This window comes from Malaya genurostris, chromosome 3 (assembly GCF_030247185.1).
Source record: "Malaya genurostris strain Urasoe2022 chromosome 3, Malgen_1.1, whole genome shotgun sequence".
Taxonomy (NCBI): Eukaryota; Metazoa; Arthropoda; class Insecta; order Diptera; family Culicidae; genus Malaya; species Malaya genurostris.
This window is the reverse complement of record NC_080572.1, coordinates 134,427,438-134,447,785: the sequence shown is the minus strand read 5'-3', so window position 1 is coordinate 134,447,785 and position 20,348 is coordinate 134,427,438. Positions and strand designations below refer to the sequence as shown.

Below are 20,348 nucleotides of genomic sequence, written 5' to 3'. Positions count from 1 at the left end.
TACGGTGTGTTGTTGCAGCCTATGCCGGCGACCCATATAGCGAAATTAACAAAACCAGTTGAGTTTGCGCATACGCCGGGCATGACAAATTTGCGAGCACCGAGTTTGGCTGGCTCAATAATAAACAAAAACAGTTGAAGCTTTGTACTATACAATGACCAGTAATGTGAGTGTTTTGGCTTTACCTTGGTGTGTTCCGGTTCCAAAAAACTTCCGATGCCAAATTTGCGGACAGTTCTTCTTTTCTTTTACCTTTCCTTTCAGGTCTCAACAGTAGCAGTGTATCAACCGGCAATTGCATCTACAGGTAAGTAATTCCCATGCAGATAGTTAACCAAAGACGAGGATCGCAGCACCAGGTAAGTAAAAACGATTTCAACACTTTTACTTAATCAACTATATTTTACTAATTTTACTACACTACATTTGCTACAATTTACACTTCGGCCTTGGTGGCCGTCCTGTCGCAATGAAGGCTGAACTGAACTGAACTACTAAAACGAAACCGATTATGTGATCACCAATACATACAATGAGTCGGTCGACTATTCTACATTGCCGTGTACAGTTTTTGACTTTCTGCGCAAAGCGGCTCATTTAGAAATCATCCAACCTAACTTCTCGAAGAGGATTGATACTTGTATAACAGTTTCGCTTCTCTCTTTATACTATACGTAAACATTAGCCGGCCACCTAAATTTGTTTACAAATTTATATTCACACATATGTTAGCCTTTTTTTTCAGAGCTAAATCCTTTAAATTCAATTAAGTGGAACAATTTGTGTCTTCTGTAATGGATGCTGCTACCCCTTGAGGATCTTCTGGTTGCGGCTGCATGTCGGTGTTCATTGGAAGTGGATAAATTTTGGATACTGGACGTGTGTAAACACCAGCTGCAGTTTTCACTGTTACCACTCTGGAGTGACCGTCTTGACCAGGATAAGTGGTGATGATTTGAGCAAGAGGCCAAGAGATTGATGACATATTATCATCTCGTACTAAAACTAGTTGGCCTACTTCTAATTGGACCGATGTTGAAGATTTTTGATGCTGGCTGTTTATTTCGGTCAAATACTCCTTTTTACATCGAACCCAATGTTGTTGAATCAGCTGCTGTAATTGCTGATAGTGTTTTAATCGATTGGGTTGTATTTTAGTGTAATCTGGATCTGGTAATGCTCCCAGTGATGATCCCGTAAGGAAATGTCCTGGAGTTAACACGTCGAGCTCAGAGGGATTTTCCGAAAGTGGAGTAAGTGGACGAGTGTTCATGTTGGCCTCGATCTGCGTTAATAGAGTGACGAAATCTTCGTACGATAGTTTACATTGACCGATCGTTTTGATCAACGAAGTTTTTGCTGTTTTTACTGCTGCTTCCCATAGCCCTCCGAAATTGGGTGCTCGAGGGGGTATGAATTTCCATTGAATGCCTCTATTGACACATTCATTGACTATTTTTTCATGACTAGGTTTATCGTTGAACATATGATACAGTGCGTACGACGTAAAGCGGCGATAAATGCGTCTGTGGAAAGATTGCAGACCAACTCCAAATGCACGGCTTTAGTAGCAAAGCAAATAAAAACAGCTATGAATGCCTTTTGCGGGGATGCTCGGCGATGTACTGGTTTCATATAAAATGGGCCACAATAATCCACTCCAGTGATGGTGAATGGTCTACTGGGTACAGTACGAGTCTTTGGAAGTTGACCTACGGGCTGAGTAGCAGGAACAGGGCGGTGGCGAAAACATATGAGACACTTACGACACACAAAATTAACCAAGTCTTTACCACGTAACGGCCAGAACTCTTGCCGAATCGATGCCAATGCCATACGAGGGCCTGAATGCAATGTGAGGGTGTGATAATGCTGTGCGATGAGGCGAGATAGTGGATGCTTACTTGGGAGAATCATAGGGTGCTTGGCTTGGTATACTTCTTCGGAGTGTTGAAGCCGGCCACCGACACGAAGGATTCCATTGGTATCAATTATTGGACGAAGATATTTCAATGCTGAATGTGATGGAAGTGGTCGCTTGTTTTTTAACGCCTTCAACTCTTCGTGGAACGTTTGCTGCTGCACACCTTTGACCAATGCTTCTTTGGCTGCTTGCATTTCTTGTGTTGTGACAAATATATTAGTTGGATGTTTAAATTTACTCTTGCAAGCGTTTACGTACGTTTGTAACACGTACTAGCTTTAGAAATGACGAATATCTCTCATATAGACAGTCTACGGTCGAGTTTTGTTGAACTACCAGTACGGTTTTTCTTCTCTCTAGAATATCTTCTGGCGGAAGTTCTGGATTATGGTGTTCAGGCCAATTTTCCTGCGATTTTTGGAGCTAAGCTTGGCCCTCGAGCCAAATCATATGCGATGAATTTCTTTGGTAGCATTCCACGAGATACATAGTCGGCCGGGTTTTCGACTCCTTTGACGTGGTTCCAGTTATGTCCTCGAGTAAGATTTTGTATTTCAGAAGTGCGATTTTCGACGAAAGTCTGCCAAGTGTTGGATGGTGCTTGTATCCAGTGTAGAGTGACGGTGGAATCTGACCAAAACCAGCAAGAAGTTCCTTCCATCCGTAATGCTGCTGAGACCCGGGCGTATAGTTTGCCCCCCAAAAGAGCAGCACACAACTCCAAGCGAGGTAGAGAAAGCCGTTTGAGTGGAGCTACACGAGATTTTGATGATATGAGCGTAACCTTGATTTCGCCATCCTTGTTGGTCGAACGCGCATAAATACAAGCTCCGTATGCCAGTTCCGAGGCATCGCAGAAAACGTGAAACTGAGTATCCGTTGGTTTGGCTAGGAACAAACATCTTGGAATCTTAAACGATCTCAACTCAGGTAACTGAACGTAGAACTCTTTCCATCAAGCGTTTACAGTAACGGTAACTGGGTCATCCCAACCAACGGAAGATAACCAAAGCTGCTGCATGTTAATCTTAGCCCAAGCTATAACAGGTGACACAAGTCCAAGAGGATCGTATAACTGAGCTATCGCCGAAAATATCTTTCGCTTTGTCCATTGCTCGCCATGTTTGATATCGCGAACGTCGAAGCAAAACTTATCTGGTCCAGTCTCCCAGGCAACTCCTAGTGTTATCACCTTCGGTTCCTTTTCAAAATGTAGAATGGTGGGTCCTTCCGGGGCAATTTCCAAAGTTTCTGAGATATTTGAGTTCCATTTTCGAAGCTGTAGTCCTGCTTCCGCCATGAGTGTTTGAACACCGAATCGCAATCGCTTAGCATCTTCAATAGATTCCGCTCCCGATAGAAAATCGTCCATATAAAAATCTTCCGCTACTGCAACAGATACTGATTTTTGGTTTCTCGCACTGTTCAAAGCCAATTGCTTAAGCACTCGTGTTGCCAGGAACGACGATGGAGAAAGCCCGTAGGTGACAGTGAGAAGCTCATAAACCTGAATCGGCTCTGATGGGTTGAAACGCCAGACAATTCTCTGCAATGGTGTATCTTCTGAATGTACGCGTGTTTGCCGATACATCTTTTCTATGTCGGCAACCAAAGCGACAGCGTGTTTGCGGAAGCGTATCATTAGATCTAGCAAATCATCCTGTATTACCGGTCTAGTAAGAAGCGCATCATTGAGAGAAAAATTCGTAGAAGTTTTTGCTGAACCATCGAACACGACTCGCACCTTTGTTGTTGAGCTTGATTCCTTGAAAACTGGATGATGAGGAAGGTAACAAACTGGTTTTTGCTCTTCCCGCAAACCGTCCACTGAGCCGATGAGCTTCATATGTTCCAGATCTAGATATTCTTGCATGAATTCACAGTACTGCTTCTTCAGTTCGGAGTCCTTCGTCAACCGCCTTTCCAAATGTTGAAATCTTCGTATTGCTGGCATCCTTCGATTCTCCAATCATTTCATGGAAACTCATATGCTTTGGATAGCGCACTACATATCGCCCGTTTGTATCACGACTGACCGTATTCCGGAAATGTAATTCACAATCTTCCTCTTCTTGGGTCCAAGGCAGCGTTTCCGATAGTTCTTCGATTGTCCAAAACCTTTCGATGGATTTATTCAGCGATTTTGTTACAGCTAAGTTGCGGCTCACTGTTGATATTCCACCGAAATGTAGAATTCAGGATCAGCTAAATCCATATCGGACGGTGGATTCCAATGCGCCAATGGTATAGACGTAGCTGGCTGATTGTCTGTTACCTGCCCCAAAACCAAGAATTCCATTGGCAACGAAAAATCTAGCGTACGCGAGCTAACAATCGTAGATACTTCCCAAGAAATATGCCTTCTTGTTTGTCCGATTTCGCTAATTTCCACTTTCTTGTCGCTACGCTGAAGTTTGAGAAGTTGACATAGTCTTTCTGACATGAGATTTGCCTGTGAACCTGAATCCAGCAACGCCCTAGCGAGATGTGTCCGTCCCCATCTATCCTTCACTTTCAGTATCGCCGTCAGCAGGAAAATATGCGATCCTGTGACCCCCATCGCCATGTTAGATGATATAGATGCGACGGAACTAGAAACCAAACCACCAGAGTTCGACGCAGCCCCAGAAGTCGATGGAGACCCACCAGTCTCAGTTGTACCCACCAGTCTCAGATGAACCAGAACCAGGAAATCCGGGATGAAGTATAGAATGATGCTTCTTAGAACAGGTTCTGCACCGATATTTCGACGGACAATCTCGTGCCAAATGATTACGTCCCATACAGTTACTGCACAATCTCTTAGAGTTGGTGATCTGCAGTCTTTTATCAACTGGATACTTAAAAAAGGTCGGACATCTTGCAATAGAATGTTGCTCGGAACATACAATGCAGTTTGGACCCGAACTTTCAGTCGTCGCGTTGACCGATACCTTCGCTGGTCTGTATTTAGCACCGTTCGGAAAAGGCAAATAAGCTGAACTTGAAGAGTTGATATTCAATCCACAGAAACTGCATCAAGCACACGTGTCTGCTTCTTCAGAACGTTTTCTAATACGGCAAACGATGGTTCATCGTCACCTGAAGCATGCTCCTCCCAGCGTTTTTGAGTAACGTCATCCAATTTCGAAACCATCAGATGAACCAACATCGCACCCCAGCCATTCGTTTTTTCGCCCAACTGATCTAGAATTTTTGTATTACGCTCAAAACAGTCTATGATGTCGTGAATAGCAACAGAGGATTCCTTTTTTATCCTCGGATACTTGAATAAAGCGTTCAAGTGTCTCTTTTTTAGCAAATACTTGTTGGAAAACCTGGCGACCAATGCATCCCAAGCCACCCTGTAATTCGCATCACTCATCGGATATGAATCGATTAGTTTTAGAGCATCGCCATTAAGAGAAGCCCGCAGGTAATGAAACTTTTGGATACCACTCAACTCGGAAGACGAATCTATCAGGGCTCTAAATGTGTCGTGAAATGCAAGCCATTTTTCAAAACATCCATCAAATTCAGGCAAGTTTATTTGTGGTAAACGTACGTATGTATGCACGCTCGCCGATGAAGCTACAGCTGTATTATGTGTCGTATTATGCGTTACCGTTTGTGGTAATTTGCCTACCAGCCCTGCCCTTACCTCGAAGTATTTCTCCTCGAACTCCTCTCGAACAAGTCGGTGGCCTGCGATGTTCTCCTTGTGATCATCAGCACTTTCGATTTCGCACTGAATTTCCTCGAATTCATCCCATTTCGTCTCTCGCTTCTCCAGTCGAAATCTAATTTGATTTTCGTCCGGTGACTCCGTGCTCATCCGAAACAAAAAATCAACTATACTGTCTCTTATATGAATCTTTGATTTCATCTTTTTGCCCATAGTAGACGTCCAAGACCAAATTTACAAAAAAAAAATGATACAGCAAACCAGATAATTTTGGAAAATAAACACCAGAAAAGCACCTCGCGAGAGATATTTAGTGTGTTGGACAGGTACTCACCTTGTGAGCCTGTCTACCAGGCCTTGTATGTCAAAACAGAAAATCCGCGAGAATCAAGAATAAATATTTCCTCCAGCACAGTATATACGAAAAGCATCACTCAAACTCGTTACGCAATGCCAAAACAACACTCGAACGCCACAGTTGCAGATTCGTCAAAGTCACACTCGCATTCAGTCAGAAGCTCTCAAAAATTAACATTCAAATCTGCAAACAATACACAAATCGAAACACCTTCCGCACTGTTGGGTGAATAGGTGGACAGGTACTCACCTTTTGTACCTGTATCAAATGCTTCGTACAGATAATTAAACATTCATATTCACTGCATCGCACACAAACAATCAAACTTCTATTTCATTCAATCCACATACCAAATGTCGATAAAATTTCCCGCGGGCATCCAGGGCTCAGTACTTGGTTGTAGCAAAATACGCAGTATGTTGAAATTAATATTTATTTGTATGTGCACTTGTTCCATCCAAAAAAAGAGAAACGTTCCGAGATCACCATCCGAATTAGTTCAGCCTCCATTCATCCATCGGCCAGCGATCCAGTAGTGTAGTGTAGAAATATTAGCCACCGAGAAGAAACAAAATAACGACCAAGTAGATACGCAAGCAAAAGTAGATTTATTGGACAGGTACTCACCTTATGAGCCTGTCAACCAGGCATTGAATCAAAAATTTCCTAGCGAATCCAAATCTACCAATGGCGTTATTTTCCCAAGTGTGATGGCTGCTTCTCCGTCGGATGATGGCGTTCGAAGATCCAAATAATTTTCGTGATGGCGGAGCTTCGCCTTTATTCTCCGAATAAAAATGGTGCTACCGACGCCGCGTCGCTTCTTCGGAACACAAAAGATCCTGGTCACGGCACCAATGTTTTGGCCTTACCTTGGTGTGTTCCGGTTAAAAAAAAACGTCCGAGGCCAAATATGCGGACAGTTCTTCTTTTCTTTTACCTTTCCTTTCAGGTCTCAACAGCAACAGTGTGTCAACCGGCAAGTGCATCTACAGGTAAGTAATTCCCATGCAGATAGCCAACCAAAGACGAGGATCGCAACACCAGGTAAGTAAAAACGATTTCAACACTTTTACTTATTCAACTATATTTTACTAATTTTACTACACTACATTTGCTACAATTTACACTTCGGCTTTGGTGGCCGACCTGTCGCAATGAAGGCTGAACTGAACTGAACTACTAAAACGAAACCGATTATGTGATCACCAATACATACAATGAGTCGGTCGACTATTCTACCTTGGCGTGTACAGTTCTTGACTTTCTGCGCAAAGCGGCTCATTTAGAAATCATCCAACCTAACTTCTCGAAGAGGATTGATACTTGTATAACAGTTTCGCTTCTCTTTTTATACTATACGTAAACAGTGAGACTAGGTCAAGTTTATTTACGTTAATGAATGTCGACCATAACCATGGTAAAAATCGTAATTGTTTACAGCTAAAAATTATTATAGCATCTTCCAGGGGATTTGTTTTATAATTTCAAGGGCTCATTGATAAATCAAAAAACGAAACTGATTTGGAGGCTGCCTGGGAAAAAACGGTATATTTGAACAAACGCGGGCTAGATCGCTACAAGGCGTGTTGAAGAAAAACTCTCAAAGGAGAATTGGAAGAGTTTGTACACACATGGGATGAAGTGACTATTTGTCCGTCCGTTATAGTCAGGGCTAAGTACAAAGCACCTAGAAAAATATCAAACGAATCAAAAATCATTTCCTCCGATAATAGAAGCACGTCAGCCAGCGAGTGTAACATCGGAAGCATAACACAACGAATAAAAAGATGGCAAAAGAGCGAAACTAAAAACTACGCCAACCAAAGGAAACAAGAAAAAGTAGTATCGTATCTTAGTAAAAAAGTTAACGAAGTCAGGATGGCTAGAAATAACGGTGGGTACCAATTTCCAATGTTAGAGGCAATACAATGTATCCCGGAATTCTACGGATCAGTAGACGAGTTAGAGCCTTTTATTGTGCAAATAGAGTATTTTGCAGAGGACATCCAGAAAGGGGAAAACCAGAATCCACTACTAAATGTAGTACTAATGAAATTGAAAGGCAACCTTTATTAATAGAATAAGAGCCGACACAGTAAGGCATATGTTCTGGAATTTAAGAGACATATTCGGTTGAAAATCAGAGTAGAAGAGATTTTTATGAAACTCTCGAACAACAATATGAAAAACCTTTTGAAGGGTACGCTGAAAGAGCGCTAAGAATAATGGAATATATTGACACTCAGCAAGAAAACAAAGGCCAAGAAAAAGTACAGAAATCCTTCGCAGATAAAGGGTTAACGATTCATTTTATAACAAGATTATCGAATGAAAGCTTAAACCATTTAGTCAAAAATCATAAGCAGCTTAAGTTTCAAGAATTAATAAGATTCCTAAAAGAGGAGGCGGAGTTCAGCTATTTATTGGCAAATATTGAAAATCGGCTGCTATGCTACCATGCAATTGATAAACCAAAACTCTGGACAAAAAATAAATCTAAATATTATCCAGGGGAACAAATCGAAAATTCTCATAAACACAACCGAAGCTTACGCAACGAATATTATCGCAACAACGGGAGATTAATCGAAGATAACAATGTGGATAATAAACACTTTAACAACTATGAGTAAACTGCATGACATACAGTAACAGAAAAATATTTCGAAGATATGATCATAATATCAGGACCAGAAACATGTCTGTTCAAATGAGAAACCCGAATGCAAATTTAGTCAAGCAAACATGTAAAATGCAAAATTGGGATCGATACGGGGAGAATGAATATGACGATAATAGAAAACCAATGAAGAGTGTAATTGAGACCGACAGACGAACCAAATAACGAGATGCAGTTGCTGGTGGACACCGGAACACCTGGCAACTTGATAAGTAGACGAAACGCAGAGTACATGGGAGCATATACAGTTAATGAAAACGAAATCATAGAATATTCCGGAGTAACAGGTACTGTTAGAAAAACATTAGGTACCGTAGAACTAAACTTCATCATCGCAGGAAGAATTTTCCAAACGAAGTTTGACGTAGTCTAGAATTTGACTCCAGGGGGTATTTTTTGAATGAGATTTATGAATAAGTATGTGACTAGCATACATAATGACCAAGGTTGGATATGCTTACGGAAAATACCTCTCACCTTTGAACCAAAAACAGAATCATATGAAGCTCATAAGAAACAGGAGAACAGAGTCTCAAAATACGAGGCAGATAACAAAAAAAAATCGTCGTCTAACACTCGATGTGGATAGACGAATAACCTACTACGACTAATTTCGATTTTGTTTTATTTTTTATTCGCAGTTGTCTACCTACCCAAGCCATATGAAAAACGCGCCATAGATCCGAGAAGGATCCAAAGGATGCTAAGCGTCTGAAGCCAAGTGATGAACAGGTAAACGACCGTTTGCTGAGTAAAAACCAATATGCTGATCTGCCAGTTGATGTGTCGAAGAGGAACTGCAGAAGAAGGAAAAAATGCCGCCTTTCTACCTGAAGGGCTTCCCACCAACTCTACGCTCGGATTTCAACACACTGATCAGCAAAGAACTACAGGCAACAATCCGTTTATGTACTGAAGGCTACAAAATTACTGTTCCGGCTTTGAACCACTACAAAGGAGTTGAATGTTATCTGAAGCAGACAAAAGCGGTATACTTCACACACGATATTGCCGCCAACAAACCTATGAAGGTTGTACTTCGAGGGCTACCCGACATGATGGAAGCCGAACTAAAGCAGGCACTGTCGGAGGCTGCACTAAAGCCTATGATGGTGTTTAAAATGAAACGACATAATACGGACAAAAAGTTTAGAGATCAACTGTACCTGATTCATCTGGAGAAGGGCTCCATCACCATGAGTCAACTGAAAACGATTAAATCGTTATTTCACATACTCATCGAATGGCAAAAGTATAAACCGGTACATCGGGATGTCACACAGTGCACGAACTGTTTGAACTACGGCCATGGAGCGAGGAATTGCCACATGAAAAGTCGGTGCAGGAAATGTGCCGAACCACACAATACCAACGAATGCCTACTAGATGACATCGCTGTAAAATGTGTGAACTGTGATGGCGACCATCCATCTACTAGCAAATCGTGTCCCAAACGTGCTGAGTTCACGGCACCAATGTTTTGGCCTTACTTTGGTGTGTTCCGGTTAAAAAAAAACGTCCGAGGCCAAATATGCGGACAGTTCTTCTTTTCTTTTACCTTTCCTTTCAGGTCTCAACAGCAGCAGTGTGTCAACCGGTAAGTGCATCTACAGGTAAGTAATTCCCATGCAGATAGCCAACCAAAGACGAGGATCGCAACACCAGGTAAGTAAAAACGATTTCAACACTTTTACTTAATCAACTATATTTTACTAATTTTACTACACTACATTTGCTACAATTTACACTTCGGCCTTGGTGGCCGACCTGTCGCAATGAAGGCTGAACTGAACTGAACTACTAAAACGAAACCGATTATGTGATCACCAATACATACAATGAGTCGGTCGACTATTCTACCTTGCCGTGTACAGTTCTTGACTTTCTGCGCAAAACGGCTCATTTAGAAATCACCCAACCTAACTTCTCGAAGAGGATTGATACTTGTATAACAGTTTCGCTTCTCTTTTTATACTATACGTAAACAGTGAGACTAGGTCAAGTTTATTTACGTTAATGAATGTCGACCATAACCACGGTCAAGATCGTAATTATTTACAGCTAAAAATTATTATAGCATCTTCCAGGGGATTTGTTTTATAATTTCAAGGGCTCATTGATAAATCAAAAAACGAAACTGATTTGGAGGCTGCCTGGGAAAAAACGGTATATTTGAACAAACGCGGGCTAGATCGCTACAAGGCGTGTTGAAGAAAAACTCTCAAAGGAGAATTGGAAGAGTTTGTATACACATGGGATGAACTGACGGACATATACATTATAGTCAGGGCTAAGTACAAAGCACCTAGAAAAATATCAAACGAATCAAAAATCATTTCCTCCGATAATAGAAGCACGTCAGCCAGCGAGTGTAACATCGGAAGCATAACACAACGAATAAAAAGACGGCAAAAGAGCGAAACTAAAAACTACGCCAACCAAAGGAAACAAGAAAAAGTAGTATCGTATCTTAGTAAAAAAGTTAACGAAGTCAGGATGGCTAGAAATAACGGTGGGTACCAATTTCCAATGTTAGAGGCAATACAATGTATCCCGGAATTCTACGGATCAGTAGACGAGTTAGAGCCATTTATTGTGCAAATAGAGTATTTTGCAGAGGACATCCCGAAAGGGGAAAACCAGAATCCACTACTAAATGTAGTACTAATGAAATTGAAAGGTAAAGCGGCAACCTTTATTAATAGAATAAGAGCCGACACAGTAAGGCATATGTTCTGGAATTTAAGAGACATATTCGGTTGAAAATCAGAGTAGAAGAGATTTTTATGAAACTCTCGAACAACAATATGAAAAACCTTTTGAAGGGTACGCTGAAAGAGCGCTAAGAATAATGGAATATATTAACACTCAGCAAGAGAATAAATTCCAAGAAAAAGTACAGAAATCCTTCGCAGATAAAGGGTTAACGGTTCATTTTATAACAAGATTATCGAATGAAAGCTTAAACCATTTAGTCAAAAATCATAAGCAGCTTAAGTTTCAAGAATTAATAAGATTCCTAAAAGAGGAGGCGGAGTTCAGCTATTTATTGGCAAATATTGAAAATCGGCTGCTATGCTACCATGCAATTGATAAACCAAAACTCTGGACAAAAAATAAATATAAATATTATCCAGGGGAACAAATCGAAAATTCTCATAAACACAACCGAAGCTTACGCAACGAATATTATCGCAACAACGGGAGCTTAATCGAAGATAACAATTTGGATAATAAACACTTTAACAACTATGAGTAAACTGCATGACATACAGTAACAGAAAAATATTTCGAAGATATGATCATAATATCAGGACCAGAAACATGTCTGATCAAATGAGAAACCCGAATGCAAATTTAGTCAAGCAAACATGTAAAATGCAAAATTGGGATCGATACGGGGAGAATGAATATGACGATAATAGAAAACCAATGAAGAGTGTAATTGAGACCGACAGACGAACCAAATAACGAGATGCAGTTGCTGGTGGACACCGGAACACCTGGCAACTTGATAAGTAGACGAAACGCAGAGTACATGGGAGCATATACAGTTAATGAAAACGAAATCATAGAATATTCCGGAGTAACAGGTACTGTTAGAAAAACATTAGGTACCGTAGAACTAAACTTCATCATCGCAGGAAGAATTTTCCAAACGAAGTTTGACGTAGTCTAGAATTTGACTCCAGGGGGTATTTTTTGAATGAGATTTATGAATAAGTATGTGACTAGCATACATAATGACCAAGGTTGGATATGCTTACGGAAAATATCTCTCACCTTTGAACCCAAAACAGAATCATATGAAGCTCATAAGAAACAGGAGAACAGAGTCTCAAAATACGAGGCAGATAACAAAAAAAAATCGTCATCTAACACTCGATGTGGATAGACGAATAACCTACTACGACTAATTTCGATTTTGTTTTATTTTTTATTCGCAGTTGTCTACCTACCCAAGCCATATGAAAAACGCGCCATAGATCCGAGAAGGATCCAAAGGATGCTAAGCGTCTGAAGCCAAGTGATGAACAGGTAAACGACCGTTTGCTGAGTAAAAACCAATATGCTGATCTGCCAGTTGATGTGTCGAAGAGGAACTGCAGAAAAAGGAAAAAATGCCGCCTTTCTACCTGAAGGGCTTCCCACCAACTCTACGCTCGGATTTCAACACACTGATCAGCAAAGAACTACAGGCAACAATCCGTTTATGTACTGAAGGCTACAAAATTACTGTTCCGGCTTTGAACCACTACAAAGGAGTTGAATGTTATCTGAAGCAGACAAAAGCGGTATACTTCACACACGATATTGCCGCCAACAAACCTATGAAGGTTGTACTTCGAGGGCTACCCGACATGATGGAAGCCGAACTAAAGCAGGCACTGTCGGAGGCTGGACTAAAGCCTATGATGGTGTTTAAAATGAAACGACATAATACGGACAAAAAGTTTAGAGATCAACTGTACCTGATTCATCTGGAGAAGGGCTCCATCACCATGAGTCAACTGAAAACTGAAAACACAGTGCACGAACTGTTTGAACTATGGCCATGGAGCGAGGAATTGCCACATGAAAAGTCGGTGCAGGAAATGTGCCGAACCACACAATACCAACGATTGCCTACTAGATGACATCGCTGTAAAATGTGTGAACTGTGATGGCGACCATCCATCTACTAGCAAATCGTGTCCCAAACGTGCTGAGTTCACAAAAATTCGACAGCAGGCATCCCGTAAACAATCAACGCGCAAGAATGTTCCACAGAAGGATGAAATTAATTTCCCACGGCTCCCACCTAAGAGGGATATACTGAATTTGCCGCAACTTCCTCGCAGCAATCCAAAAGATTCAGTCGATGGATCACAAAAAGAATCTTCCTCAAAAATCCCTTCTCGATGGGGCAATAATCAACCACAAGCGAAGGATGATTCTGGTGATTTATTCTCTGCTGAACAACTGATCGTCATTTTTGAAACAATAACAACAAAACTACGAAACTGCAGAACGCGGTTAGAGCAAATCAACGCCTTAGGCAAATTCATCATCGAATATGCATTATAATGAGTTGGTTATAGTAAATTGGAATGCTTGCTCACTCAGGAGCAAAACTGCTGAATTGTCCGACTTTCTTCAAGAGAAGAATGCCGATTTTACTATTTTAACTGAAACTCATCTTAAACCTGAAATTTCTATTTTTATTTCCAATTACAGGATTCACAGGCTCGACAGGACAATTACCAGAGGAGGGGGAGTTGCCATTGCCGTTAAACGATCCATTCAGCACAGGCTTCTGTCAGCCTTTAAATTGCAACTAATAGAAGCTATCGGAATTGAGATTACAACGACGATGGGACCCATAATCATCATTGCAGCGTACTGCCTCAAACAAACCAATCTTCGAGATGGTACGTGTGCATCATTGAAGCGAGATCTAGCTATGCTCACTCGACGACAGAACAAATTCATCATTGCTGGGGACGTGAACGCACGGCATGAGCTGTGGGAAAACAAAAGACAGAATCGAAACGGATTCGTACTTGCCGAAGATTACGAAGCTGGACAATACAACATCCTCGCTCAGGATCAACCAACGCGGCTTTCCAGATCGGGAGTTCATTACATTTTGGATATATTCATCAGCAACATCGCCATAGACAGCTCTCCGGTTGTCTTCAACGAGCTCTCTTCCGACCACTTTCCAGTAATATTGACGTTGGGATCTTCACCAGAAACAGTGCCTATTCAACCTCGGAGGATCTATTATCGCACCGATTGGGTCCAATTTCAACAAATCGCCGACCAACATATTAATGTCGATATGCCACTTGATTCCCCGATGAAAATCGATGCGGCCCTATCTTCCTTCCAGCATTCAATCACAGTCGCTCGTGATAGGACGGTTCCAGTACAACATATGCCGAGTTCCTCTCTTCAAATCGACAGTGTCACCAAGAAACTCATCCGACTTCGAAATATCTACCGGAGGCAGTATCAACGAACTGGCATCCTAGATAGGAAGACTTCTTATAACAACTTAACTAGGATAATACAGGAAAGGATATCTGAGCTTCGCAACAGGAACTTCCAGCAAAAGCTTCGAGAAATTCTCCCACATTCAAAGCCCTTCTGGTCCTTAACGAAGGTGCTTAAGAAAAAACCGAAGCCTATTCCTCCTTTGCTGCCACCCCAGGACGCAGCTGAAGGAATAACTTTAATCACACCAGTAGAGAAGGCAAATGCGCTAGGCCAGCAGTTTGTGTGTTCTCACAATTTAGGACTTAACATTGTTAGTCCACATGAAAGAGCCGTTGCAGATAGAGTAGCTGAGGTTGACCAATCAGACAGCTTAGTTCCTGAGGAAAGTAGAGTCACTGCGAATGAGCTGATGGCTATTGTGAAAAATCCAAAAATGTGAAGGCCCCCGGTTTTGACAACACATTCAACATTGAGCTGAAACATTTGAGTATTCGCTCATTTGTCGTCTTAGCTAAAATTTTTAACAGGTGCTGGGAACTTGGTTACTTCCCTTCAAAGTGGAAGTTAGCTAAAGTTATCCCAGTTTTGAAACCGGGGAAAGGTCCTTCTTTTTCAAGAGCTATCGATTCATCAGCTTACTCTCTGCCCGATTCAAGCTGTTTGAAAAGTCAATACAAAGGCGAATTCTTGCTTTCGCAGATGAACAGGATATATTACTGGAAGAACAGTTCCGGTCCCGGAAAGGAAGATCCACCATTCACCAACTCACAAGGGTTAACAACGTCATCCAGCAAAACAAATCAGTGTCCAAAACGACTGCCATGGCAATATTGGATATTGAAAAGGCATTCGATAATGTGTGGCACGATGGCCTGGTGTTTAAACTGCATCGGTATAATTTTCCCATGTATCTTATTAAAATTATCAAAAATTGTCTTGCAGATAGAGCCTTCCAGGTTTCTCTGAATAATGCACTTTTAGAAAGATTTACTATTCCTGCTGGTGTACCCCAAGGAAGTATCCTAGGTCTTATTCTATACTACATTTTTACATCAGACATCCCACCTCTTCCGGGTGGTGGTGTTCTGTCACAATTTGCTGATGATACTGCCATTCTTTATAAAGGTCGTGTCATTAATGCTCTGAAGAATAAACTACAGACAGGTCTGGACGCTCTAACTGAATATTTTACAGGCTGGAAAATTGTGATCAATGCAGCAAAAACTCAGGTCATCTTGTTTCCACATTCAAGATCTCCAAAACTTGTTCCATCAGACGAATGCGGAATACGATTCGGTGATGAGGTCATCCAATGGTCCGACGAAGTTATCTATCTAGGACTCACCTTTGACAGACATCTGATATTCAGATCACATGTTGACAAAATAGTTCAAAAATGCAGCATACTCATTAGGTCTCTGTATCCGCTGATTTGTAGAACATCTAAACTGTGCCTGAATGTAATATGAGCATTTAACACTAAATCTCCTCACACATTTCAGACCATGTAAAATATTCAAGATTAAATCTTTCTCACACCCCAGACCACACGCACTTGACAAATTTCAATAAACATGCACTCGACAAATTTCCACTCGACGCCATTCCACGAAAACCCAAAAACCTACATAAAACAAATACATTACCTACATGAAGGCAACCTACATGAAGGCAATTTATGCTGGCCCAAAGAAAGGAGCCTCGTAGACATAAATTTCGACGACCGAAATGAGGAAGCATTAAGTTGCATTGAAAATAAACAGACCTGACCTACTGTGACACTTCCCCTTTCCTTGACACCCCTCATGCCCACAATTGAATACCAACTGGAAAGAACTAGAACGACAAGTAACTCAAGAACACACACTAACTCAAACCGACACTCACGAGAATAGCCCAACATGCTATCGCCCGCTCCTCTCCGTATCACACCCGCTCACTCTCATGAAGAAGCTTATTTCCTCTCTTACTCACAAAGTATCAAATGGCCGACGTGATACAACTGATCCCATTGGCTAAACCTGACTTACAATGCGCGTTCTAACTCCTCCCACCTAGATTCTCACCAATTGTAAAAGTAAATAGAATTAACTAGCTAGATCAGGAGAGAATAGAGTATAAATTAAGAAAACGATAAAATAAATGATGCATTCTTAATCGCAAGATAAGACTGTTAGTTATGCTGTTTAAATGGCGACCCTAGTGTTTCGAACCGTGCAAGCAGTGCAAAAAAATATATACCAAAAACAAGAGAACATTTTTCGAGTTCGAGTTGCGGTTGAATATGACTGTACGGAACGGATTATGGTGAAATTAATCGTACCGAGGTTACCAAGTTCCAATTGAAAAAGAAGAGCAAGTGGCTAGTAATAAGTCAAATTCAATAACTGATAAACGAGTGTTTTGTGATGCAAAAAAAACAATTGTTCCAGAAGTATAAACAGTGATCCCGTTATAAATACCATTATTGCAAAAAAAAATGCAAATGACGATCGTTATTATCATTAGTTAGTAACAGTTCGATTTTCGGTAATTGGTGCCCTTTTCATAGCAGTGAATAACCGGGAAACATCGTGCAACGTTAATTATGATCTTCCCGAGAAATTTTGTGATGCTGGGTGCAGTTAATTGAATACCGATATTAGTTATGAACTTCCCGAGAAATTTTGTGACACTGGGTGCAGTTAATTGAATACCGATATTAGTTATGAACTTCCCGAGAAATTTTGTGTTGCTGGTTGCAGTTGATTGAATACCGACGTTAATCACGAACTTCCCGAACATTTTTGTATTGCTGGTTGCGGTAAATTGAATACTCAAAGTGAATTTTGTTGTTGTGTGCAAACAAAAAGAAAGTGTACCACCAACGATGGCTCCACTGAGAAAGGAAGGAAGGTTCCGATTAGTTGAATGAACATCTACAACGTAAAGGAACTGTGCTTAAGTTAAGAGTTAGGGACACAAGAAGCTAGGCATATATTGGTTATAAGACATAATAACATTTGTGAATATAGATTATGGGTCAGACGAAACCATCAATAACACAATAGCCTCCCCGTCGAGGGAAACGGAAGGCATCGCGCTCTGTGCATTAGTAGGAATAGCAATAGGCTATCTGCTACTAAAAGGTCTGATAAAACATTTTTTTTTTTTAGTCGACAATGGAAAATTTTTATAACGACAAATGGCCTTTAACGGTCAAAGAGAAATTAAATGAAATTAAAATTCGTACCGAGGAAAAACGCAAACAGGCGATTCCCGACAAACACACATGTGGTTACGCATGTATATTCATGTCTAGAAAACTACATACCATAGCTTATAAATGTGAAAGGAACGATTTTTTCTTTTAAACAAATAAAAAACATAAAATATGTATTAAAATTTTTATATAAATGTTTATCTATTTTTAAGCTAAAATGAAATGCAAAATTATAAGGAGCTAGAAAAACTCCACACTTACGTAAAGAAGTCTATCAACACGAAACTATCAGAAAAATTACTTGAAGAAAAATTGAATCGATGCCAAGAATTCAAAATAGACCTTGAAAATTTATTTATAAAGGAACAAGAAATTATCGACGATAAGACTTTCCACAACTTAGTAAAAAATACGAGACTGTGGACAGACGAAATTTGCGAAATAATAAAATTTAAAATCACACGCATTAGAGCAACCAAAAACGACACAATGACGCAAACAACAGCAACACCGTTTGACTTACGTCAGGCGACGGTTCTTATCCAACCTTACGACGGTTCCCCCGAGAACCTAGACACATTTATTGACTCAGCTAGATTGCTGAATGAGTTAGTTTCGCCAGACCACATGGCCATGGCAATAAAATTTTTAAAAACCAGACTGCCAGGAAAAGCCAGACAATGTATCCCTGAAACAATCGATACAATAAATAATTTAATAGAAATAATCAAAGATATATATAAAGGCAACCTCACTCCAGAACTTATAATATCAAAAATCAACAATCTAAAACAAAAGAACTCAATTAACAATTTCTGCGAGGAAATCGACATCCTTTTTGGAAAATTAGAAAATACATATATAGATCAAAAAAAGGTGGGTGGGTAATGTCAGAGACATAACTGGATGTCGTGAATACGAAAAAACTGATAAGCTCCCATCACTTTTCCGAATATCAGTTAGTTGATTGATTGTATGAATTGTGCAAGCTTTCCTCTTTTTCACTAATAGAGTTTGAAGCGATGCACCTACATTAAAATACAGATTAGTTACATTAAACAGCTACTATTCTACAACTATATATTCCAAACTTGAAACAATTCTTTTATAATTTGCTAATATAGCAGGCTAGGTACGACAAATTTGTAGTTTATTTTTATTGATGCTACAAAGTTCGAAGATATCTGATTCTTCTCGAAATTTCAGTACGAGACAATTGCAATGGGCTGGTCTGAAATGTATCGACGATCTTCGGTATGCAAGAGTTATTCTAATAATAATAATGATAGTAATAATAATAATAAGAAAAATAATAATAATAATAATAATAATAATAATAATAATAATAAAAGAGATTGACCTGTTTATATGGCAACCCTGTTTCGCATGGCATATTTTTACACGGTCCCATACTAGTATAAAAATGTGTTCAACATTCGCTTTCGCATTGCCGTTCGTAATTGAATGTGTTAGTGACGGTACAAATCTGCTTTTCTACCTGTTTACGGTGCCATCGTTCTGACGGTGTCTCGTACGTACAGAGTAGCTGCTTTAACTCAAATGACGCTATTTCTCACATCACATTTCAATTTATACTGGTAGCGGTGTACGGACCTCCCCTTCACAGAACGGGAAACAGTGAGACGATATAAAAGAGAGAGTTAGTAGAGCGGCAGTCAGTAATATTGAACTGGCTGTCTAACGGTTAACAGCTTCTTGTGGAATTTTCACGCGGAAACACGCACACAGGAGGAACAATTAAGGGCAAGGCAAAGTCCCGCTCGAACCGTGCTGGTCTGCAGTTCCCAGTTGGCAAAAGCCGAAGTGTTGGAATTGGCTGGTAATGCTGCCCGCGACAACAAGAAAACGAAAATCATCCCTCGCCATCTTCAGCTGTCCATCCGTAACGACGAGGAGTTGAAAACCCCGTCCTTTTCAGGACGACCACATAACTGTGATAAAGAAATATTTAGGATTGCTTTAAATTTAGCCAGTTCTGATACGCCTAGAAAGTATAATGCGCAAATCAAGTGAAAACATTTGTTCTAATAATTTGTATAAAGTATACTAGTATAAAGATGTTTCTAAATCAAAATTTTCTGTTTCGTATTGCGAGACAGCGTTACTGTCCTGTCGTAATTGAATGTGTTAGATATCATGATCAAAAAGCGCCCCATACTAAAGAATTCACGACAAAAAAAAAATACATATTGATCTGTACGTGGCAACTCTTTCGCACGGCATATTTGTGTACTAGTATAAAGATGTATTCAACATCATCACTTCCTCTTTCGCATTGCCGTTCGTAATTGAATGTGTTGGTGACGGTGCAAATTAATTTAACTTCTCGTGTGTGCCTTGTTTCGGCAACAGTTGCTCGGAAAATGGTAGGAAAGCGATAAAATTCAACTAATTCTTTATGATTATTTTTAGCACTTAAAAGTGCTATTTGAATTTGCTGGAATTTTCGGCTGCCTTTCAGAATTCCTTTCCTGTACGCAGAACGGGAAACAGTGAGACGACAGGTCCTCGATG

The 20,348-nt window shown here is 40.3% G+C and overlaps 1 protein-coding gene across 1 annotated transcript; it reads right to left on the bottom strand.

Moving 5' to 3' along the window:
- Positions 1 to 2,879: 2,879 nt before the first annotated feature.
- On the bottom strand, positions 2,880 to 3,878 carry LOC131433990 (uncharacterized). The gene has a single exon (XM_058600610.1). It carries the CDS (start codon positions 3,876 to 3,878, stop codon positions 2,880 to 2,882), a length of 999 nt encoding a protein of 332 aa, XP_058456593.1.
- Positions 3,879 to 20,348: the final 16,470 nt, after the last annotated feature.